This window comes from Protopterus annectens, chromosome 3.part0 (genome assembly GCF_019279795.1).
Source record: "Protopterus annectens isolate FY-2018-M chromosome 3.part0, PAN1.0, whole genome shotgun sequence".
NCBI lineage: Eukaryota > Metazoa > Chordata > Ceratodontiformes > Protopteridae > Protopterus > Protopterus annectens.
This window is the reverse complement of record NC_056731.1, coordinates 1,758,837,338-1,758,864,084: the sequence shown is the minus strand read 5'-3', so window position 1 is coordinate 1,758,864,084 and position 26,747 is coordinate 1,758,837,338. Positions and strand designations below refer to the sequence as shown.

At 37.0% G+C, this 26,747-nt stretch overlaps 1 protein-coding gene across 1 annotated transcript in view; it reads left to right on the top strand.

Moving 5' to 3' along the window:
* The window catches only part of STMN2 (stathmin 2), a 372,629-nt gene that overhangs the window by 263,459 nt on the left and 82,423 nt on the right, over positions 1-26,747 (top strand). The window contains exon 3 of the mRNA XM_044065794.1: positions 16,588-16,760. Within this exon, the coding sequence (XP_043921729.1) occupies positions 16,588-16,760 (173 nt within the window). The remainder of the gene's footprint in view (positions 1-16,587; positions 16,761-26,747) is intronic.

The window sequence follows — 26,747 nt, the reverse complement described above, 5'->3', positions numbered from 1 at the left end:
TATTCCTACCCACATATTACTGTCCAAATAAAAGTTAATTTTAATTTATTCCATTGTTAAAATATTTATGACCAAAAACAAAACAGCCAGCACAAATAGAGGAATCCAAGCCTTTATTAGGACAAAAAGCAGACCAGTTTCGGCCCAAAAGGACTTTATCAATGCAGAAAGAAGGTCTTTCTGCATTGATAAAGGCCTTTTGGGCTGAAACTGGTCTGCTTTTTGTCCTAATAAAGGTTTGGATTCCTCTGTTTGTGCTGGCTGTATTGTTTCAGTCATGATTTTTTTTTACCTCTGCACTTGCCGTCCGTGCATAGCTCTCTTTGGACTGAGATTGTTAAAATATTACCATTATGCAACAATTGATGCCAGTATATTAGTTCCTTTTCTTTAAGAATTTTGATTGAGGCCACATCAAAAGTATTCATACAATCCTGGGTACAAGCAATAGGATATAACATAAAAATCCAAGCCATAATATCTGTATTCTTATTTAGATAATTGTTTTATAATTGTAATGTATCTGTTATAAATCTAGAACATATATATTTATTTTTATCAAGGACTTATATTCTCTCACCACCCCTTGGAAATTGTTGGATAATAACCCAGTATATTGCAGTGACATTGAGTGAGCCAAATGCACTCATGTATTTGTTTCCATCTAGATGAATATGAGGTGGTTAGCCACAGGGGTAAGGTCTATATAGCAGATGATAATGCATAAACGTCTATATCTGGAAGATTTATGCCTCCCCCCCCCATTTCACCTCATTTAAATGGTGATTAATACCTATTCTTGGTCTACTAAGAAACCATAAAAAGTTTAACATTAACTTGTTAAACTGTTTTATGTACTTTTGGAGGGGGGACTGGAGAATGGTTGTATGAGATAAATAATTCTGGAAAGATAATAATTTTTATTGTGTACAATCTGTTCTGCATTGTAAAAATGAATTTGTTCCATTTTGTATAAGACCTATTATATTAATTAAAATATTATTATAATTAGTATTTAATGTCTTACTTGAATCTTTGGTTAACATGACCTCTAAATATTTGATTTTATTGTCAGAGGTAAGATATTGAGAACATTTCTTATTTAAATACTTTTCGTCAAGCGTTTAAGAGCAAAAATTTTGTTTTATTTTCATTAAATTTAAGACCAAAAAGTGAATGAAACTATTCAGTTGATTTCAGCAAAGCAGATAATTAGTTATTATTGTTATTTAAAGTTAACAAAAATGTCAGCAGCTAAAATTTGAACCTTCATTTCTAGATTATTCACAACCAGTATACCTTTAAAGTTTGTATTCATGCTGATATAATATGCATAAATGTTGTTTGATAGATATGTGAGACTTAGCCCAAGCTGTTTTCAGTATCAATTCCTTGCCATAAGAAGAAGGAGAGCATACAATTATAGACCTTGGATTAGAGTTTAACTTTTTAGAAAGTGAAGAAGATGCCAGTGACGTATGGGCTCTTTCTATGCTATAGGAGAGGGATTCCTGTAGATTTAAGATGTTAGGTAGCCAAGATATGAGGAAGTTTATGATGCTGTCCCCCGTCAGTTTTTTTTTTTCTGGCAAGCTATAAATATGAAGATTGTTTCTTCATGATCTGTTTTCTAGATCATCAATTTTACTAATTAAGGATGTATTTTGTTTTGAGAGAAACTCCACTTGAAGTTCCTATTTGGATAATCTACCCTCTAGGTCTTTTAAGGATTCTTCCGTATCAGTGATCTGGATGTTATGTTGCATTATCATTTCTTTCAATAATTCCATTTGCTTTGTACTGTCTTCTTTAAAGGAATCCAGTTTACTGCCCATCTTATCTATTTTTATAGATAAATCATTCATAGTGGAAAGCAAGGTTTATAATTCCTTCTTCAATGACTGATCCTACACATTGCTTTTGGCATAACTCATCTTGAGCGAAAGTCAGAACCTTTTTTTTTAGTTTTTTCTTTTACAGGAAAAGCAGCAAATAAATACAAAATAATTCCAAAACAGTCTTCCAGGAACTTTAAAAAATATAAATCCATCGGTCTGATAAGTCATCTGGCCCCGATTATTAAAATTTCCTGTCAGAAATTAATATTAGATAGCAGAGTTAAGGGAAAGTGTTAAACAGTCAGTGTCTTGGCCACACCCTCCAGCACTCAAAAGGAGAGAATTGTTAATGCTATCTGTGTCTTTACCTCACCCATGAAGAGAGGGGAGACATTCTTTGCCAACAGCAGAGAACCTCATAGAGACTCTGGTGCAGATCAGTACAAATTTGGGTCAGCATGTAGCAGCTATTAATGAGGTGTGTGAGGCTACTGATAAAACATTTAATTCTTTCATATGAACAGCTGATTGTAATGACCACTGTACTGACAACCCCAGAGGCCTCTCCGTCACTAATGTAACTAAACAAAAATTATGATACTAAGACCAACCTTGTTGTCATTTAAATAAATGCTACTCAGGAGAATTGTACACAGTCTGCTGGGTTAAAACACTGCCTTCCCAAATGCAGGGAAACACCCATAGCATATATGGGCATGGAAGGTACTGAATATCTGGACTATTAAAAAGTGAAAGAAAAAGCTGAAGCTGATGTGTCTTCTGAAGTAAAAGTAATGAAATTATATAAGTGTACATTTAATCCAAGTATAATGCTGAGATCACAGATGTCTAATTTAAAACATATTTTAAATGTATGATTGGAAATATACATGAAAAATAAAAGTAAAACGATAGAATTGTAGCAGATGTTAAATTCAAAATAGTTGTTGTGTCTTTCGGCTTTTTCTGGTTAGGGGTCGCCACAGCGGAACTCCGGTCCGCTAATGATTTACATCAATTAAAAGTTGTTTCTGTTACTCCTAATTTTGAAAATTCTTTACAAAGATTGTATATAATTAAACTCCCAGTCATTCATATATCTTAACTTTTGACTTCTGCATTGCAGACCGTTGTCAGATATGGCCGCATCAGGTATCACCTTTCTCAAGAATGCAAACTGTAGTACATTGAGCTCACTAGCACTTTTATCTGTCAGTTTGATTATTTCAGGGAATGTGGTACAATATGCCACATACAGAGCATATTTGTCTTTGCTCCATTAAAATAAATCTGTGTCCACTCAGTCTTATTTAACATCTCTTTCTTTCTACTGTTATGATGGTATCCATTGTGGATGCCATAATTCTGTATAACATGTTCTGTCTGAGTCAACATTTATGGCCAATACATTATTGTTTCTTTTGCATTCTTGGTAGTTGTATTTATTTAACATTTGTTAACTGGGAAAGTCCAACTTGGAATGAAGCCAGTTTTCAGCGGAAACCCAGGGAGAATGCAAATGCAGGGAGGACATGCAGACTCCACACAGAAGGCATCCCAGCTGAGACTTGAACTGGAGAACCTCTTGCTGTGAGATGACAATGCTACCACTGCACCACTGCACTTTGAAATCATTCCAAGCATGTCTTATCATTTGATATGAAGCTACTATTTTCCATTCTTTGAAAGTTAAAGATTGCGTGCAACCAACTAGTTTCTTTCTTGAAAAAAAAGTAAGATTGCATTTCTTTCTTTAGGACTGATTTTGTTTAGGTTGTGCTTTTATTGTAAAAAAGTGGTCAGTAACTACATTTCTAAAGAAAATATCAGTAGGTTTCTGGAATCCCTTTCTTTTTCCTCTGTAATTGGCAACTGCAGTAAAATTTAAACAATCTTGAGTTATTCCACTAATTGTTCCTTGTAGATCTCTATTAAGCAATCTGAACTGATTATATATGTTTTGTACAGTTCTTTGTCTGGTCTAAACTTTAGTTCAAGATAATGGATTTGCAGAGTAATGACATCCTCTGGAATACCAGAGATGGTTTATATGAAGCATTGCTGAATATGTCTTGCCAGGTTTTCTGGTTTGTTTCCACCTGAAAATCTTTATCATACATGTATTCAGTGATGTTTCACATTTATACAATACTGCTAAGAGTTCCCTTTCTATAAGAGCATATCAAATGTATGCATCTATAAATGTCATTCACCTATAGGAAACTAGGAAACTGAGTATGATTTATATACAACGCAAATGGTATTTTAATAATGATGTGTGTATATATATATATATATATATATATATTTGCCTGAGGTTTTTCAAAACTCTTTTCTTGTATGAAGCTTCAGTCATTCAAAAGATACATTATGACCTAAAGTCAACTTAGAGGGATGTATGTCAGAAATATCAGGTACAAACACTGCAAAATATTACATTGTTGCCAGAAAGCATTATAGTACTTGCATTCTTTACTCAGAATTTACACAACTGTGTTTTTTTGTATAAATATATATATATATATATATATATATATATATATATATATATACATGTGTGTGTGTGTGTGTCTGCTTTTGGTCCCTTTAACATTAAAATATGAATGATGTATTTCATATTGTCATTTTTACTTGATATCTGCTCTTACTTAACTTGGAAGTATGCTACCTTAATTTATTCAGAAAAGTTATCTGTCCTTTCATGCTAGATTTGTGTCTTACCCTACATTAATAGCTCACTGATTTATTTGCAACACTTCCAGCTATTCAGGTACCTGTACAGCAGCTTTTTAGAACACCTAAGATGCTAATAAAATACCAAATAGAACTCCAAGGAAACTGCACCTTCCTAATGCATACTAAATGTCACAATTTTGAGCTTCAGAGGTAAGTAGTAGGCAAACTGCAGACAATTACAAGCCTATCAAAAAAAAAAACTATTCAAACATTCCCTCCAGCCTCAAGGAGGGCAACACAGGATAGACTGAGGGAAAACATGAGGCTGTCCTTCCAGTTATCTATGGTTATGTTGAAGGTAGCAAGCTTGCTATTCGGTTTGACATTAAGTGGAAGCTTGTTCCAGAGGTGATGGGCATGTTGGGATATAAATCTATCATGCCAATGTGTCTTATTTATATGCTAATTAAGGTATTTGAAGTACCTTTAGTTCTATGAAGGAATATGAGGTCAAATAGGGTTGGAACTTTCATAGCTTGAAAGTCTACTCTAGACACAGATCTCTATTGAGGAGTCTGTAAGAGACTGAGTACAGAGAAGGTGCTGCCAATCTCCTAATAACTATTTTTTTTTGCAGCCACTGATTTTTTTCAGTATTGAATATATGGGGTCTCTCAATGTGTGAGATATGTGTAGAGAAATACATGCCAAAAGGTGTTAATGGTTCTGAACAGATAACAAGTAAAAGGGAACTAAGACTTAGATGAGCCAGTTAAAAAGCTTACAGAACTACTATGGAGACATGCTGACCATATGATAAGAAACTGTATTCCTTTATTGACACCTTCTGGTACTCAGATAACTTAGTATTTTGCATTGCAGTGCATTGTCAGCTGTAACTAATAGGTAATGGCTCTCTTTCAACTAGTTTACTCTGATTCTGTGAAACAATGCAAACATGAACTATGTCTTTTTTTACTGTAGAGTCTGTGCATTATTTTGGGTCTAACTGCTTCCTAATGACATGTAAGAATTCCATGTGCATTACTTCTTGTTCTGGTTTACTAGTGAGAGCTACTGACACTTCACTGGAAGTATGTATTACTGACAGTGCAGCAGGTATTATCTGCATGTGATATTCTCCTTGCCAACCTTCTCAGCCTATGAATAAATGTGCATAGTCATTAATATTATTGTTATGACTTTGCACAGTACCTGAGATGTCTCTGTAGCTGTATGAATGATTATGCACACTTACAGTGTTTGTATTTAGTCTATGAATTTCTTTTTCCACTTCCATCCTCTTAAAATTCAAATGATTCTAGATGGTATGAGAATTAGCTTCAAGGGTTATAATCTTGTAACAGAATCTTGTACTTTTTATTTTTATTTATTTTTATGCTCATGTCAGCTTTCTTTGACCCAATAGATCCATTTGGTGGCCAGAATATGTTAACAATGTATACACAGCTATGGTCTGCACTTCTAAATCACCACGTGTAAAAAGAAACATCAGATAAAATATTACCTTTTCCACCACTTTCAAGTTTAAAATCAGCGGTTTTGCTTATATGTTCCCAGGACTTCATTTCAATAGTCTGACTTGCAGTCTTGTTTTGGTGATCCTGAAGTATTTTCAGACTTCAGTGCATGAATTCTTTTCCGCAGTATCAAAAAAAAATAATAATTGTTCTCAGAATTCTCAACAACATGCATATTCTTTTGAATAAACTTAATTTTGCTTTTACACTTCAAAATTTCTACAAAATTTATTAGAAGGGTACTGCTCCCCCCATACTTAAAGCCACACCTTTTACACCACAATTTGATCTTAATGCTATAAACATTTCTCTGGTCTCCATTGCCATCACAATACATCCTCGTATGGCTCTCTCTTTCTTATCTGTTAGTGTTGCACCGCATGCATTTTCTAGTCCACATTTTTGCATTTTCTTTTGATTCACATTTTATCACTGGGTCTATATTGAATCTTCAATGTGCACTCAGTATAATGCTCATAACAATTGAATACCCACTCAATGAACTGAACTAAAATTACAAAAAGTAGATTTATACATCCACATCTCTAATTATATTAACTCTCAGAATGTAAAACAGTTGGCATAATGCAAACCACTTAAACCCACTGTTTGGCAATATCACAAATACTATGAAAAGAACCAAAAAAGACAAAAGTTGTTTTAGTGAGGGCAAGCTAGTCTCCTCCCTTTGAATCCCCACAACACTAACTGTACTAACTGCAGTACTTATCTCCTTCATTGTTACATAATCTCAATGAAATGAGACATCTGTGCATTCTTTTTCTGATGTAATTTGCTTACATCTAAGGAGCACTGATCAAACAAATGAGTTACTTTTCACATTTTCAGTTAATTAATTGAACTTTTAATTATTTTAACTATGTCCTAGTAATTTCACTAGCATTATACCTATCCACATGCTTTGATAAGTTCAGCGCTGTTTTTCTTAATATCCCACCCCTTGTTTTGTCATTTCTTATACAACTACCCAAATGCACAGTCCTTTTTGCCTCTATCCTTCAGCTTAGTAACAGCATCTACTGTCTCTTTAGAGCCTTGTGCTCATGTACGGCATTGTTCTAGGGTCACAATAATTCCTCTTTCTCTCTTATTGCTATATATTATGTCTTTTTTCCTAAAACATATGAAAATGCTAGTAACTTCAAGTAGTCTTTTCTAGTGACATGTAAGACTATACCACATTGTATCGTTACAAGCCTCTCTGCTGAATTAACCTCAGAGAGGAATAAACTTAACTTCTAGTCACAGTGCACCCAATTTTCTGTTGTGTTGCCTTCCAGCAAGGGAATTCTTGATTGTTGAATATGAAACTTTTCCATTGTAAGTTATATGTCTGTACTATTAAATGTATAAGCTACTGAAAGCAATTATATTTATTTTTTTCTGTAGGTGCATTTTCACTTTAGGCACCATGTTTCCTAGGTTCTCTATTGATTTGTCAACAGCTTAGGTTGTCGAATGCATATTTATCGACACCTAAGCATCGAACACTCAAAATAGCGAATGGACACTTCATCGAATTCTTTCCTCAGGAAAGAATTTGCATGGCTGTTCTCAGGGATTTGCCCTTTCCCCAATGTATAGTGGTCTCAGAGTTGGTATATTTAGTTGGGGGGGGGGGTGTTTGTTTATTTTGTTTGGGGACGGCCAACTGAATTCTTTCCTTAGGAAAGAATTTGATGATTTGGCCATTTGCTGTTTTTAGCTTTCGACGCTTAGGTGTCAATGATTTTGGATTCGACAACCTAAGCTGTCGATGTTATGATATAGATGCTGTTTCCTATATGTTGAGTAAATAAGACAGAGACCACGAGTATGTAGTCTAAACTCATTGAGACCTGTGATCAGCCTAAAGTTTCTACTAGAAATGCATACCTCATGAAATACAGCTTCCTGTAGCTATCTTCTCAATCTTTAAAGACATATATTGCACAACTTCATTAAACATCTACATGTTAAACTCTGAAATGCTTAAGTTAACTGTTTTTTTGTATCCCTGCTCTGTCCTACTACAGTAACTGTATTCAGGCTTTGTATCTGAACAGTCACAGCTATGGGCTTATCCATTTGAAAACTTCATTTTGCCCAATTTACCTATAGACACGTATGCAGTTTCTGGTTCTCCTTCCTGTAGTCATCTTGTTTCTCTCACTATTTGTCTTATTGCAAAAATAAACAGCAACTCCTTTATTTTATTACTTTGAATACCCTGATATACATTTATACCCATATACTCTTCCTCTCTCACTTACACCACTTTGTCACATGCCTAAACATTGAGGTCCATCCCGAACCAGCTACACGTTATTGGCTTCATTCTGATTGATATGTGTGCCCTGGAACATCTGCTTCAAGTAGTTTCCCAAGGTTATATTATTTTATACTGTCATAATAATTTACCTATCTTGTGATGTTATGTTCAACCCATCCCATTCACTGTACCAGCAGATTCAGTAATTACCCCATACCATGAATCTAAGTGGTCCATATTACGATTGCCTGTATTTTGAAGAAACTGTGTGAATTGGCTGGAGCTTGAACACTGTAATAGAATTCTATCTGTCTAAGAAATATGGGACCTTTTTTGCCTGACATTTTCTGTCTCATTAGGATAAATAAAACTAAGTACAACATGGCAAAGGTACCGCAGTTAGGATTGCCTCCCAGTCCTCTGATAAACATGCAATACACTTTTTGGTTATAAAAAGTGGGTTTTATGAAACACTGAACCAGCTTCTCCTCCCAACGCTGGTATTTTTTGGGTTGGGTGTTTGCTCTTTCCCAAGTGTGGAGCAATGTCAGAAATGGTATACATATATATATATATATATATATATATATATATATATATATATATATATATATATATATATACACACACACACACACACACACACACATACACACATACACGTGTGTGTGTGTGTGTGTGTGTGTGTGTGTGTGTGTGTGTGTGTGTGTGTGTATATATATATATATATATATATATATATATATATATTTATATATATATATGGATCTACTTTGCATTATCAAATTTACATCTTACCAAAATTAAAACCAACAAGACAAGTACTTTGAAGCTGGATATCTCTAAACCTTCACTTTGCTGAAATTTACATCAGTCCTTAATTTGTTAGACTCATTGTTCCATCATGCTGTGAAATTACCACGGTAAGATTTTCTACACTAAATCCTTCACTTTGCAGAAACCCTAGCTCCCTTCACTATCCAAGACAATCCTGTATCTCCAATGGGGTGACCATCAGTTGACTGAGTATAAGTCTAGGGAAGAACTCACACCAACTACAGACAAGGCCATCTCCCTTTTTCAAGCTTAAAGAAGAGCAGTTTTTTTATTTTAAATTATAAATCAGAGAGCTAGGTGCTGTGGGCCCACAGTAGGGAACTTCATTTTCAGTTTTCTCTTCCAAAAATAAATGCTTACATTACTGCTCAACATTGGACTATTTGACTAACCATAACCTCTCTCAGGGTGTACCTAAGAACATAATTAGCTGCTGAAACTCCAGATTTTACCCCTTACATTTATATGGCATTCTAGTCAAGTGCTACTAATCAGAATAGTGCTTATGGACTAACCTTGTCATCTCTCTGAGGCTGATTGGTTTTGGTCTCATGCATGCCTTGAGTTTCGGTTCTACCCACTATGTCTTCTCTTATCTGTGCTTGGGCTCACTCCACTCCCCTACCCTACCCCCAGTCCCACCCACCCCCACATCAAATGCATTTGGATTTAATTAGCCACACCTCTCATTAACCTCCAACAATCATATTCATCAACTAACCTAGTTTCCCACCTCTTTACTGCCTAACCACTTACCCACCCACTTCACTAACTCCACCCACACCTTGTAACTCTCCCTACCAATACTTACATGGTCCACACACCTAATTATTTTAGCATATCGTACTATATCTAACCTTCTGCTATCCTTCATAGCTAGCCTTACCCCTATCAGCAGGAATTTCTGTGTCACTCTGACCATTTTAAGACCACCATGGCCTACCCTCTCCAAACAACATCTAACCATGTTATTATCTCTCCATTATTGACAAATGTCTCAAACATAGAACACCATTTGCATACGATAGTCCCTCTTCCTAAACACACAGCTATTACCTTAAAGAATAGTAGCCTTATAAAAAGATTTCTCAAATCAATAACTGATATAGCAAAAAATCTAACAGTGAGTGGAGATATACATCCTAACCCTGGCTCTGCCATAATCTCAACCCACCTTCACCCAAACCTTAACTAACAAAGCATTTTCAACTTGCCCCATCACAAATCAGATCTGCTTTTAAACCTAAATATTAGAAGTATCTTAAACAAATCCCATGAACTCCATGCTACTCTAGCCCACTACTCATCCAATATAATCCTACTTACTGAAACCTGACTTAAAACTGAGATTAAGAGTGAACAACTACTACCTCCTGTCTATAGTATACATAGGATAGACAGAAAGAACAAAAAAGGAGGAGGTGTAGCAAATATCTACAAAAAAAATCTAAATCTTGAATACATTCTAGTAGGTAAACTGAAGATCAACACACATAAGCATCTTAACTTACTTGGCATTTACATACCCCTGGAGATACCATATGTACACTAGAGCACATTCTCTACTGTGCTTTTACAGTCCTACTACAAGAAACTTTCATCATCAGGATGCAATATCGACTGGGCCTCATGTAGCAATAGCTCTCCAACTATCCATATCAACCTTCATGGCTTCACACAAATTATCCATTCACCCACAAGAATAGATAAACCCACAAAAAGAGAATCCATTCTCAATCAGATACTCAGCAATAGGCCCAAGCTCTCAGTACAGTCAGCAACTGTCTCATTACCTTTCTTCTTAGAAGAAAAACTCATCCAGAAAAACATATTAGATACCTCACTATAAGATGTAAAAAGAACTGCTGTCCCCATACCCTCATATCCACACCAAACGCCTGTGACTGGCAACCCCTAAAACATCTTCCACTCGATAAAGCCACAGAATATTTCAACTCAACTTTTTTAAACATCCTTGACAAATTAGCACCAACTAGGAGAATTAGGACTAAATCAAACTATGCAGCATGGCTATCCAAAGATACTAAATCTCGTCTAAAACAGCGGGATAAAGCATGGCTCACTTGGCGAAAAGATAAATCCCAGAAAAGAAAACAAGCCTACCAACAACTTAGAAAAAGATTAAACTTGACAAAATAAACTTCTACCATAGCACACAAATCCATCACCAAAACAGACCCCAAGAATTCTGGGCCACTATCAATAAAATCCTCCACTCTGGTAATAAACAGTACCCCTTCTGTTACAACTCCAGGTAGCGTATGCCCTATGTAAGCCCTATTCAACAAATACTTTACAGAATCTATATTAGCTCTCACAAAACATTCTACTAACATTCCCCTAGATACTCTTCTCCTTTCATCCAGTTGCACTTAATGTTACAAAAAAAACTACTAAAACTTAAAACCACCACTCTTACAGCTGATAAACAACCCACAGAATTCTTAAAAATAGCAACAGAAGCCATTGCATACCCTGTTTGTATTCTAATAAATTGATCTATAACTGAACAACAAACCCCATCAATCTGAAAGATATTCCACATCATTCCTTTAAAAAAAGGGGGAAGCTCAACAGAACTTTCCAATTTTAGACCCATCACCATCCTGTCCCCTCTCTCTAAAATCCTTGAAAGATGTATCCATATTCAAATTATGTCTCATCTTTTCAGCAGTAATCTCCTTTCCAAGTCCAAGCATGGCTTTCACCCCTACCAGAGCACCTCTACCGCCCTCCTATCCTTCACTGACACAATCAACTGCTATAGGAATAGTGGTCTTATAGCTTCCTCTACTTTCCTTGATCTGTCAAAGGCATTTGACACAGTCTCTTACTATAAATTTCTAAACACCCTAACAGAATTTAACCTTAGTTGCTCCACAGTCAACTGGTTCAAAGCTTATCTTACAGGATGAAAACAAGCAGTAATTTGGCAAAACAATATATCTCCTCTACTTCCCATGAATTTGGGTATCCCACAAGGATCCATCCTTGGACCACTTCTATTCACTCTCTTCACTAACAAATTATATACTGCCACAGGACAGGCATCCCTTGTCCAATATGCAGATAATTCTACGTTAATATGTGTTGCAACCTCTCTTCAACAGTTACAGTTAATTACTCAGGAAGCATTCTCTGAAGTTGAAAAAAAGCTTATCTGAATCACAACTCATTCTAAATACAAACTAGAAAAAACATATGCTGTTCTTCCCAGGAAAACCACCAGACCGTCCACCTCCTTTCTCTATATCATCTGTTAACCTCACCATCATTTCTCCAGTACATTATACTAAACTCGCAGCTATCACTATTGATTGTTCACTCAAATTTGACCTACATATATCCCACACCATAGAAAAGTTCGTAAAAAACTTGGTAGTCTTTATCGACACAAACAGTACCTAACAAATTGTACTAAAGCTACATTTGCAACTACCTATTTATCTCCACTCTACTGTATACCTCATCCATTTTTACTAACCTAAAAATGGGTGACCTCACAAAATTGGAAAGTTGCTACAATAAAATACCCAAATTTGCCGCAGACCTCACCTACAAAGAACACCATTGCTTAGCATTCAAACACTTAAGGTGGCTCGAGCTACCTAACTTACTTACCTATAACCAACTTCTCACTCTTCACACTCTTATCCACCAACCAGAAAAAATCCCGCCCTTCAAAATCTACTGCAACCTTATAGTACCACTCGCCCTGTATTGTCTAGTAACAAAGCTCTGTTAACAGTTGCCAAAGTAAACAACATAGCTGTCCAGTCACTCTTTTTATCAAGTACAGCAAAGCTTTGGAACACCCTACCCCCTAATATATGATAAATTACTGACAAACACCATTTTAAAAAACAACTGAAATCATTCTTGCTTAACTCTAGACTCTGTAACTGCCCTATTCCCCCTTAGCATTTCACACATTCAGCTTTCTCAGTATAATTCTACTGCTTCTTGGGGTGATACTTAACTAATTCCTGCTGTAAATGCCTTACCAAGTAATTGCTGTGCTATGGAGATATAATGCAGAAAATTGTGTATTCTCTTAGAGTTATAATTTTTATGTTGTAATTGTTGATGCACTATGCAACTGCTGTCTTGTAAACGTTTTTTTCTCATTGTGTATAACTGATATGCTATAATCTTGATGTACTATGTAGTTGCCTCTGGTAATGTTGGTTGTCTAATGTGGAACTTCTCTCCCCTGTCCTCCACTGAAAAAGGACCTGTGTCCAGTTAGACTTTCCCAGTAAACAAATGTTAAATAAATAAATAAATAAATTAATTAATTAAACACTAGCTGCTACAATGAAACCAAAAAATACACATTTCTTACATTTTTTGCAGGGGGGCAAGCCCCCTTCACCACCCCCCCTGCAAATTATATATGCCAACTCTGACATCGCATTACAGTGAGGGAAAAGGGTACATTTCCCGATCCTCACTATAACACAATCTTCATTCAGAAGCTCCAAGCTCTGTGAGACATGCACAACAAGTGTTTCTGATGTAAACTTCTGCAACGTGAAGGTTCAGTGATGTCCAGTTTTGAAGTACTCGTCTCATTTGTCTAAATTTCAGTAAAGTGTAAATTCAGTAATGCAAAGAAAACCTGTCTCTCTCTCTCTATATATATATATATATATATATATATATATATATATACATTTATATACATATAAATACAGAGAGTATGGGGGCATGCCCCCCCACCCACATTGGAAGTGCAGGAGGACTTGTTCCCCTGCAAAAACACTGCTATTATGTTGCTGGCTTTCAGAGGAGAAGCTGGTTTGATGTTCCATGAAACAGTTTTTTCACTTTCAATCATACAGTCTTGCGACCATATAATGTAAATCCGCTTACTCTTAGTAGCCACATGTCCAAAAAATCAGCAAGTTGGTTGTTAACCACCCCTTAATACATAACAAACAAGGTCCAAGAAAAAAAAAGTGCTGGAACACTCAAAAATGTTTATTTTGAGTGTTCTAGCACTTTTTTTTACTCTTAGTAGCCACACATGAATGTGCATTGCAATCAGTCTTCTTCTCCCTCTTTTCACTTCAATCAAAACTGAAGAATTCCAGAAGGCATTAAATAATTCATGGACTGGCAGGGACAAGTTCATTTTTCTCTGGAATTTTAATGTTAACATTCCAGGTAACTAGGAAGAAGTGAATTACTCTCTGTCAGTCATGAGTTTCAGACAACTATTATTAAATAATTCATGGACTGGCAGGGACCATTTCTTTTTCTTTGGAATTTTAATGTTAACATTCCAGGTAACTAGACAGAAGAAGTGAATTGTTCTCTGTCAGTCATGAGTTTCAGTCAACTATTTATGAAGCCTGTTATATCTTATCAACATATAAATACATTCTTCTTCTTGAGTTCCATCTGTTGGAAGAATGTGTAAGTTATATATTCTTCTGGATATCACATCACGGATATTCATATGGACCAATGATTACTAAGTAGCAAGGAACCAGATTAAATGCAGGAGTACAAAACATACAGTATTTGCTTGACTGGATACAATGACTTTGCTAAACATACTGGGTTTCTAGAGTAAGTGAATGTGGTTTCCCAGCCAGGATGTGTTGACTGCCATATATTTTAAAACAGAAAATTGTGTGAACTGTACTTACATCTGCCCAAGATAAATTTTGTGAAGGCACTCTGTATTCTTCATGCTAAGTATTATCTCTAACACTCATGTCCTTCAAACCCTGGAAAAAAAGGCATTCAAATTTGTTCAGTTTCCCTCCCAGTAATAAAAACACTGTACTACCTTCTGAAAAACAAACACACCTGAAATACACCTGAATGTAAAACATTTTATATATTACCTCTTAAATCTTAACTTTTGTCCTACTTTACCTCAGTCACTGTTTCTTGCACCACCCCTGCAAACTCTTTGTACTACAAATACACACACTATTTATACAGCATCCCTCTTCATCTTATGATGATTCCATTCCATTCATTAAAATATTTGCTGATGACAAGAGCTTTTCCACATATTGTCTGTGTATTGAACGGTTTACTATCATAACCTTGAAGGGGATTCGGTCAAATCCACTTTGCACAAAGTCCAGAGGTCGAGCAGTGACAATGTCAAACTCTGATACTGTTGAAGTACAAATCGTGCCCCATCTCGACCCATGTTAACACTTGTTTCTAGGTCGAATTTGGGATGTAATTTGATAATATTAGAATTCGGCATTGTGACATTTTGCAGAAGTGGGTCAATGATGCGATCATTCAATCAGGTCCCCTTCAAGATTATGATAGCAAACCATATTGAACATCCTGGGCTTGACCTGGTATAGAAACGAATGGGTAGAGGGAGTGGCTGTTGTGACACCACCTCAAATGTCATCACATCTACCCAAGTTATTAAAAAATATTGATTGGCCTACACCTGTTTTGCACACCAAAATTCATGTTGATCTTGAGAGTTGCAGCTAAATTATAATGCCTTAAACTGGTCTACTGCTGATGTTAGTATTGTTACTCAGTTTTATTTTCAATGCATGTTGTATTTCTGAAATCTTTATCATGTCAGGAGATGGTTCTCGTTTGATCAGTCACTTACCCAGTTAACACATAAATAAATAAATCTATAGACTGCAATGCTCAGAGCCTTTAATTATATTTGTCAAGACAGTATTCCTAACAAAACATTAAGATTACTTGCTTTTCACCTCTGCTGCCTTATATACTGCTTGCTCTTTTACACGTAGCCTGTAGATTTATTCCATTACTGCTGGAATGGACACATCATTGTGTAACCTTAAAAGGCATTACTTGACTCCCTGTTAAGGAGATGACATAGCATGGCCATTGGAATTGGCAGTTGGTGTACATCTCAGTTTGCAAGCTTAAAAATCATACCCTACTCTGTTGTCTGTGGTCTGCTTTAGACTGTACTGTTCCCTCATTAAAGCAAAGTTAAGTTTGTCTCACTTTATTTCCCCTTGGTCTTGCCACATGCAGCCTGTTTCCTAATCATTTTTACAATCCCATTCAGACACCTGTTTGTGCACAGCCTTGCCTCTCTCTTCCTAAGTATAATGGCCAGATTTAAGTGCAAGCAGCATAGTAACATTGATTTGAACCAACTATTAGTGAGCAATTAATATAATGTGTTCTCATTCAGCCTGTACCAAGAAATGTTTAGAGGTGGAGATAGATATAGATATATAGATATAGATATAGATATAGATTTAGATATAGATACAGATATAGATATCAAGGACCTTAAGAACAGAGGCAAATACTAAAGACTGATATTTATGTACAGCTGTCAACAAGTACAGCATGAGTAATGACTATAACTGTCTTAGTAGCTATACATGGTGCAGTAATTTAAAAATATATGCTATTGCAGATATGGAAGTCAAACAGATCAACAAGCGAGCCTCTGGCCAGGCTTTTGAACTTATCCTTAAGCCACCTTCTCCCGTCTCAGATGCTCCACGTCCCCTCACATCCCCAAGAAAGAAAGATCTCTCTCTTGAAGAAATCCAGAAGAAGTTGGAAGCAGCAGAAGAGAGGAGGAAGGTAAAGAGACAAGCAGAAAATACACATGCATATATAACTATGTCCAAAAAGTGTCACCAAAGCAAGTTCATGCCTTTTATTTCTAGTGTCTCTTGCAATTAAAGTATTTTTTTGCTTTGTGTATGAATATTTATATAAATATTTGTTTCTGGCTTTAGAAGTTTGTATAATGTGGAAGCTGAAACAGTTCAATGAGCTCCATTCAAAAACCCTGAGAACAGTACTTGTTTTTTTTTTTTCTTTAGTTAGCATCTTCCGTAAGCACCTACTGTATGATATCTGTTTTGCAACTCTAGGGACAGCAGTGCAATCCTGCCTTTCAGTAACCAGCTTTATGGGGTTTGTGTGTTCTCCCCATGTCTTTTTGGGGTTGCTCTGAGTATTTTTTCTACCTGTTCTTAAAAACATTCCAACTGATTGACTACTGTAAACTTTTTCATATATATTGCACATATGTACCCTTGTAATCAGGACTATGATGGGAAAAAAGTCTTTGAAAGGTTTATCCTATCAGGATTATGACAGAATAGAGTCTGAAAGATCAGTTCACTCAACCTGTTAGCAGATGCTGTATTGGCAGTTACAGCCTACATTAAGTTCTTTAGTTACTATGTAATCCATGATTTGTGAAGAAAAAGAGTTACATTGTTCGTAAATAAATGGAAAGCCTGATAGTTTAGTCCCTAAATAACCTGAAAGCTGAGATATGGCCAAAACATGCATTCTGTTTTGTATTAGTACTATGAAGTCCTAACCCTAAAGACGACCTTATTATTTTACCAGCACTTATACTTTCAGCTACAATTCCCATTTTATGACACCTATATATCTTCTCTAGCTTTCATCACATTAAAACGTAGGTGGTTTGCCAGTCAAAAAGCGGTTGTGTATACAAACCTAGATCATAAATGCAAGTATAGACAGCAAAAATATTGTGTAATCATTGTAGTCTAGGCCAAGATGTTGGTATAAAAAATGTTTTTTCATATTGTGGCTGTAAAATATTTCTTGAAAAAGAGTGTTTGTGTTGAATCTTTCCAGCTGACAAAGGTAATGCCTTCAACATCAACCTTTATGTAAAGGCAGAGTGTTACCAGATGTATTTCGAAAGCAGTTTCATTCTAAACTTTTCCCCCACAAAGATATCCTTCTTAGGTTATCTGATGTAAGTGATGTAAGTCAGCAAAAACAGAAATGACTGGTCTGAAAGGAAATTTACAGGGCATGCTTATGTTATTGTTGTGCTAGTGGTACATGAAATGCAACAGAAAGTAGCTTTATTTGATGAGATGTGAAATGGGAGAAGTTTAATAAATGTAATGTATTCCACATTCATATGACATGCCACTAGATTCTCCCATGTACATATGGAGAGGGACCCCAGTAAACTGCTTAATACCTTTTGTGTTTCGTTGCTGTCAGTAGATGTGACTCAGCTTATCTCATCTCATCTTCCATTAATTACATATGGTGCAAGAAACAATACTTCAGAAAATCACAAAAATAAATGTGTCCCATGTGGGCAATGCCCACTACACATGCAAAAATGTCTTATTTCAACTTTGAAGTCACCACATCTTTTGGAAAGAAAAAGAACACTTTCACCTAAAGGAGTAACATAGTCAAAGAAAGGATTGATTATTTGATGGGTTGGGCTTAATGACCTTCCTGGATAGGCCTAATCTTTTTAGGTTATTACTTTTTATTGATTTTAAAATGAATAATCATGAAGAAGAACAATGACATCACTTTTCAAAGAGAGATTAACAATTTTCAAAAATTATCAGATTCAAATAGAAAACAAGGCAAATCATTCACATGCATACAGAAGTACAAGCTTCTATTCCAGCAACACTATTATACTGACTCAAATGGTGCACTACCTCTAACATTAAATTGGAGGATATTTATGATGAAGATGATGATGATGATGATGGTGGTGGTGGCGATGATGACTAGTTCCCTACTGTAATGTTATGCGCCATTTAGCTATAGCTAATCTAGGAAGTAATAAAATGTTTAAAAAATTTTCATATTCAGGACACTGACTGCAATTTTAGAATGAAGAGTAAACTTCACTGCCCTTGAAACTCACATTCATCTAAATATCATTGAAACTCACATTCAAAGAAAATGCATTTGGCCAGTGGCAGATTAAGTTAATCTTTGGGCTGTTTTCAAGCCATAGACACATTTTTATGACCATGCATACATGCATGTGTTCTTTGATTCACCTTCCTGATTGTATTAACTTATATTCCTTGTATAATACAGCACCACTTTTTAGAATTTGTTTAAAATTTGTAGTTTTGAACATTTTTCCAGTAAGCAATGAAACAAAACATATGAATCAATAATTTCACAACTACTCAATCGTAAAAGGCCACTCAAGCTTCTGTCATCACAATCCACTAACATCAGTCAATATGCACAAGCTCTGCAAAAGCAAATGTCATCTGAATAATTGCACATTAAAGAAGAGGGAGGTTGCTGCTGGCAAACAACTTTACATTTCAGTGTTTCATGTATAATTCAGTGCCTGCTGCTCTTGAAGAATAAATTGCCTATGTTTCATTAAAAAAATAAGTTAATAACATTGCACTTGCGAATGGCTAGCAAACTGACAATTTCATAGTTACTATGCATCTCATGCAAAGGAGTACAGACTCAGGAGTGCAGCATCCCATCCTCCCTTAAAGATCACTGCATAATCAACAGTCCAACTATGTGGTGTGGGAGGAGAATCCACAGCCTTCTACACCAAAGGCAATTATGCTACCTGTTGCATTACTACCACTGTTTTCAAATTATATACCACAAACACTTATGGCCATTTGTCAGACAAAACAGTTGCATATTGAAGACAGTCTTAGCATGAGCAACAGTAAACTTCTCTTTTCATGAAACTCACAATTCTTTGAAAATGCAGTGAAACACAATTCCTTGAAAATGCACTGAAACTCAGAGAAAATGCTCTGAAACTCAAACTCCTTGAAGATGAAATGAAACTCAAATTCCTTGCAAATGTAGTAAAACTCACATTTTAAGTGAGTTGTCAGGTAACTGATGTAGAGGATTCAGGCTCTTCTCCCCTGCAACCAAGGTACAGTGTTTCAGCCTGAGCAAGTTAATTAACTAAAAATACACCAAACTCCAAACAGATAGGAAATGCCAAACACAGAGATGATGGAGATTTTTTTTCCTTAAATAACATGTCCTGGTACCACGGCAATTCACCTTCAGTGGAACACCTCACCAAACAGAAACCATCTCCTTATATACAATTAAATCATTAATCAATCAATTTATAAATCAATGTGGAACCAATTTAAAGGTGTAGCAGCTCACTGTTATGTTTAAAATTTCATGGCAATGTTACACAACAGCATAAATAAACATTGCTGAAAAATTTTAATTCATACTAACAACTATCTACAGCTTATACCTTAATAAAGAATCTAAAATGATATCAATAAAAAAATTTCAACAACGCAAATATTTCAACAATGCAAAAATTTCATAACAGAATCCCAGTGCCTAAATTCATGTCCCTCGGATATAAAGTGTGATAATTAAAAATAATTTTGTATTCTAATCTATTAAGTTCATTGATTGATTAATAATTTAATTGTATAAGTGTCTTGTGTAAAGGTACTAAATTTATACCTACAAAAATGCCCGTGTCAGCGGACGTAATTTTGGATATCAAAAGGTTTGTCCGCAAACTGAATTTGAAGGTATATTTTTCTGAACATAATTCAGATATGCTGGTTGAAACTTTAAATGTTATTGCTGAAGAAGAAGTTGCTAAATTGCTTAACCTAAGTATTTATGACATTAATGATGAAATGTCTTTTGAAAGTGAAAATTTATATGATGATGGAAATATCTCAGATGAGGGACTGTTTGGGGCGGGTTACACATGTATTGTTTGCCACATTTCTCTAATGATAGTGCCTTTTTGTCCCTGAAACATTCGACAGCCATTAATGTATTTGAATATGTAATATGTGCAAGCATTGAAAGAGAATACTTAGAGGTACCAGGACGTGTTAATTAAGGAAAAAAAAAATTCCATCATCTCTGTGTTTGGCATTTCCTCTCTGCTTGGAGTTTGGTGTATTTTTCGTTCCAAGTTCCTAGATATTTGGTGTTTTATTAGGATCAAGTTAATTAACTAACCTGTCAGCCAAACTAGGGGCATTTTAAACATACACACACACACACACACACACACACACACACACACAGACACACACACACACACACACACACACACACACACACACACACACACACACACACACACACAGAGGAACATCTCTTGCACAGAGTTGCTCCACATTTGAATTCCGAATGAGCAGCAGTGGAAGGGATGGGAAAGTTAAGTAAGCATGCATGACTCAGAGTACATCCTTAAAGAAGAAATGTAAGTTTTTTTTTTTAATTAAAAACAAATCTTATGGTATCCCTCAGCCAGCAGGCTCTAGGCAACTGCCTAGATCACCTAGTGCTGAAACCATCTCTGGTTCCTCATAGATCATTTGATTTGTTGGTAAATCAGTGAGGATTTAGGTTAGTCAATAATACTAAATGTTGGAGTAATGCGTGCATACAGACTGCCTGTTATAGTTAAAATATCCAAATCTAAAATGAAGAAAATTGAAAAATCAATGCAAACAGTAGTTTTAAAATCAGAGCTCTTGTGTAAAAGGTTATGATCAGAGACTCAGTCATAATTCATAGTGCATGGAGTTTTATCTGCTCCATGTGATACTGATTACAGTTGGAAAACTAATAAGTGCTTTGCTGGCTTTCAGAAACATGAAGCTTTCTCAGTTTCTCTCTTGTACATGTGTACAGTTTACTATCATTTACTTGAAGTGGACTCAGTCAAATCCACTTTTCGCGAAACCCGAAATTCAAATATTGACAGTTTTTAACTCCAATATTGCCAAAGTATAAATCTAACCCCTATCTCGACCCATGTTAACACTCATTCCTAGGTCAAATTCGACATGTATTTTGTCAATACTGGACTTCAGCCATGTGAGTTTTTGTGGACATGAGTAGATGATATGGCCTTCGACCGAGTCCACTTTAAGTAAATGATAGTAAACCCACATGTACACGTTAAATTTTCTTTATTTTTTTCTAAACTCTGTTTTTTTTTTTTATTTTATGCTTGCTAAACAGCAAAGCCCTGTTTAGTGAGTGTAAATAAATTGGCATCCCCTTACTTTTCTTTTTTCTGTCTGAGTCACAGCATCTTTAATATGCTGTAGTGAAGTAGTAGCAATCTGCAAGAGAATGAACATTCTCCAGTCTGAGTGAAGTTGAATAGTTCACCCATTCTTTAAAGTGATATTAACATCTTCTTAACAAAAAAGAACGAGTCACTTCCACTGACCCCAGGAACTATAAACCTATTAGCCTGACTATCTTTATCTACAAGGCCATGTAGAGAATCATCATGGGCCTTATCAACAAAGCCATTGTTAACCTCCAAACACTTGACCCTACTCAATTTGGATTTGTCAAAGGGAGATCATGCCTATTAAACTTGGTGGACTTCTTCGAGACAGCCACCAAGGCCCTTGATGAAGGGAAATCTGTGCATATAGCCTACCTAGACTTAACCAAGCCTTTTGACACTATGCTCCACTCAGGCATAATTGACAAACTCACCCAGCAAGGTATCAACCTATATATCATTAAATGGGGTCGCTAACTGACTCACTGATATAACACATATAGTCAAAATAGGGGGATCCACCTCCAATAGCAGACCTGTAACCAGCAGTGTTCCACAGGGATCAGTTCTGGGACCTCTACTGTTTGGAATCTATTTCATCGAAGTGCAAGCTAAAACTAAAGGTCTCTGGCTGACAAAGTTTGCTGATGTCTGCAAACTGGGAGCAGTCATAGAATCTCCAAACAATATCAACATCCTACAAGAGGGCCTTACACAAACAAATGACTGGTGCCAAAGTCATGGCCTTAAACTCAATGGAAAAAAAGTATTATCATCACTGTCAGAAAGAGTGAGGCTCCTGCTAACTACCACATTAATAACAACACCCTAAATATGCACACAGTGATGAGAGACCTGGGCACACAGGTTGACAGAACCTTACCTTTGATCACCATGTCTCCAGAGTGGTAAGAAGGACTTTCTGTATTGCTCATCTCATAAGTAGGGGCATTGCCTCCAGAAAAAAAAAGTTATAACCTCCCTGTACTCTTCCCTCATCAGGCCAATAATTGAGTACAATGCCTCTTTTGTTATGTACCTTTCCAAGCATCTGCAGCAATTGGAAAGACCACACAGTTTCCTCACAAGTAAAATTCAAGGTCTTCGGTATCTGACCTATGAGGATCATCTGAAATCATTGTCACTTCATTCTGTTTCATGCAGACTACTCAAAGGTGATCTCTGCCTTGCATATAAAGCACTTTGACACTGCTTTATTGGAAATGCTGAATATCCATAAGTCAAATGGTACACGGGTTACTCACTGTAATGGCCTTAACCTGGTATGTCAGATTTGTCTCCCAGAGGGTACCACACCTTCAGAACAGACTCCTGCTTCATGTCAAGCAGAGCACCTCATTGGCCCTCTTCAAATGCAATCTGGACAATTGGATGGGTAACTATAAATTCACCCCAGGGGTACCACCTATGTCCCTCTTGGACAGGGGTGATAGATGCTATCATGGAAATAAGGGTAAAACCTGGCTAGGCTTGTAAGGGCCCTAAAGGCCTTAGCCAGGTAACCTCCTATGATCCTGTGATCCTATGATCTTATGATCCTATGACTGTTCTTAGAAACACCAGAATCTTAGAAGAAGTTTGTAATTAAAGACAATCTTGAACTTCACCATCCATGTCTCATGTACAGTTGTTTTCTCAGGTAAGTCATTAAACTTGTAAGCAAGTCCTGTTAGGTTTAGTTCCAGTCAGAAATAAATGTCACTTCCTCAGCCCTGTGATCCTTTCTTGACAAATAACATATGCCACGTCTCTCCTCTGGGCCAGTGATCAAGGACCTTCAATCCTCACCATAGACACAGGTGGGGAACATTCACTTTGAGAAAAATAGACACACACAGTATTTTCAGATGCAGTCCTCTGCACCAAGTACAATTTCCCTTAAGAGCATACAGGGAATGCACACTCCAGTCTTAGGGTTGGGCTTTCTCTCCAGGCCTCAAATAAGGATCTGCACTGACCATTATTGAGTTGAGTCCTTAGCCGTGTGTTCCAAGCCAAGTCCTACATCACCCTGTCTATGAAATCAGTGCTCTCAGTGTCCCTGTTCAAAGTAGCTGTCATACACAGTTCCTTTGAGAAGTGCCATTAGCATGGCCTTCAATGTAGTTTAACCTCTCCACAAGACCATTAGTCTGGGGATGGTAGGGGTAGTCTTTAGGTGTTTCATCCCACAGGCTCCCACAGACAAGCCAGCAGGTCTGACATGATATTGGCACCTCTGTCAGTCACCATTTCTTTTTGGAAACCTACCCTGCCGAAAATATCTAACAAAGCTTTTGCCACCTTCTCTGCCTCAGTGGATGACAGAGCTACCACCTCAGGGTCTCTGGTACCATAATCTACTCCCACTAGGATATATTTCTTCCCTGTAGAACTTGGGGTGCATAGAGGCCTCACATTATCCATAACTACCCTCTGAATTGGTTCCTCAATCACAGGCAAAGGCATCAAAGGAGCAGGAACCAGGTTTTCCAGTACCCTGTTACATCCCTTGCAATCCCAGGTCAATAAAAATTCTGCATAATACATCTCTTAGTGCACTTTATACCTATATGACCTGCAAAAGGAATGTTATGGGCTATGACTAGAAGTGCCAGATGGCTGCTGTATTACCTAACCCTCTAGCCCTCCCTCAGGTCTCCACTCTCTATACAGTAAGCCTTTTTCCAGTATACAGACTCCCCTTTTCCTTGAGAATCAGGTACCTCCTAAGCTACTTCCCTCACTTCTCATACTGTAGGGTCCGAGGGCTGAGCCTGTCTCAACCTTACCTTTGTGACCCTTCCCAGCTCCCCTTCCACAGGAAATCTAGTATCTTCTGACAGCAGTGCCTCACTGTCAGCCTGGGCACTACCTCTCAACTCTGCCCTTGTAGTCACCCTGTCTAAGGGAACATCAGTACCCATCAACAGCTGAGGATCACCTTCAGGTTCACTGCTACAGAGTAGCTCCCTCCCTGAAATAACCACATCACCAACCCCAGCTTCAGGTGTGTGGTTAGTCTGGGTCTCTTCCAGGCTACCAGACCAACATGCCTGTCTCCAGTCCTGACTGCGCATACAAGGTACTGCATTATCCAAATCATTCCCTATCAAGACATCTGCAGGCATATCCTAAAACACACCTACTTGTTTGCTTCCTTTTCCACCTTCCCAGTTAAGGTGAACCCTGGCCAAAGATATCTGGAATGGGGTCACTCTGACTGAAGTGGACTGCCCAAGCAAGTACTGCTCCTCTTTAACCACTGCAGACTTCACAAGTGTTATGTCAGAGGCTGTGTCTCTCTTAGCAGTGGCCTGTTTTCCATACACTAAGATAGGATATAAACTCAGGTGACAGTTTGGTACCCCTGTTGCCTACAGACAACTTACCACTGGCATACTGTTATTCCCACTTGATGGGTCCCTCACCTTTTGTTCCCCACTTTCCTTCAGTGGACATTTGTATGTTATATGGCTTATCTGGTTACATTTAAAACATCTAAACCCAGATCCTGGCCATGACTTAAACTAGTGGCTTCCCCTATTACTGGTGGACTCTGTTGGGGTGGTTTAGGCTGCCCACCATGGGGTCCCTTATATCCATGAACAGCACTGGGTATCTCCTTGTGTAGTGGCACCCTGGTTGCCAAGTAGAACTCCCCTTTTCTCCCCATCTTATCTGCAGAGTTACACTCCTTGTCTGCCAACCAGATTGTCATGTTCTCAGGCAAAATGCTAAGGACTTGTTCCCTCACCAAATAATCTGCTAACCTTTCAAAACTGGCGACCTGACACCCACTCACCCATCTATGAAAATAAGTGCTTAGCTCAGCAATATAATCACATGTACTTTCATTTGCCCTATGTCTATGCTCATGATTTTTTTCTGTAAGATTCAGGTGTTAGCTTAAAACATTACAATAAACATTGTTTAAATTATGACAAGGTTAAACAATCAGTATCAGACAATTTAGAAACAGCAGTTACAGCTTTACCATGGAGTAAGGGGGTCAGGAACCATACACAGAGCCCTTGGTCAACATCATTCTGTTTACATACTCTTTAAAGGATATGAATTAAACTATCAAAAGTATTACCTTCTCTACAGTGTGGAAGAAATTGACCGACCTTTCTTGCTTCTGGGGTTTGGTTATTCTCTTCTTCATTACCTTCATTTTCCTGTCAGAGTGAGCATGTTCCTCTCATGTTGACACTGTTTCTCATTTTCTTTGGCCTCCAAATGCCACAGTCTCTCAGCCTCTTTCCAAGTCCATAACATTTTGCCTCCAGTTCAAGTATCTTTAACTACACATGGGTTTTTAAGTCCTCTGAGATAAAGGTGAACTGTCCTGTTTCTGAGGACTGCACATCCTCATCACCAGACTGGTTGTCTTCCTGGATGCTGGTCTGTGCTGCAGCCATTACTAAGGCTGAATAGTGTCTTCTTTAGTCAGGTTGGAATGCACAAGTCCTTTGTATTTGCACACTTTAGCCAACTGGTTCACTGTCAGCTTGCCATAACCCTCTGCTGACATCTTTGCCTGCTTTCCCTGACTAAACTAAACCTAAAAAAATAAATAAAACTGTTGTGAAAAATGAAAGTCTGTATATTTACCTTGTGGCTGCTGAGAGTGACAACTGCTTACAGGCTGCAGAAGATCTATTAATATCCACACCACTGCTCACCAGTATGCGATGTTCCTCCTCTTGGCCATTGATCAAGGAGCCTCA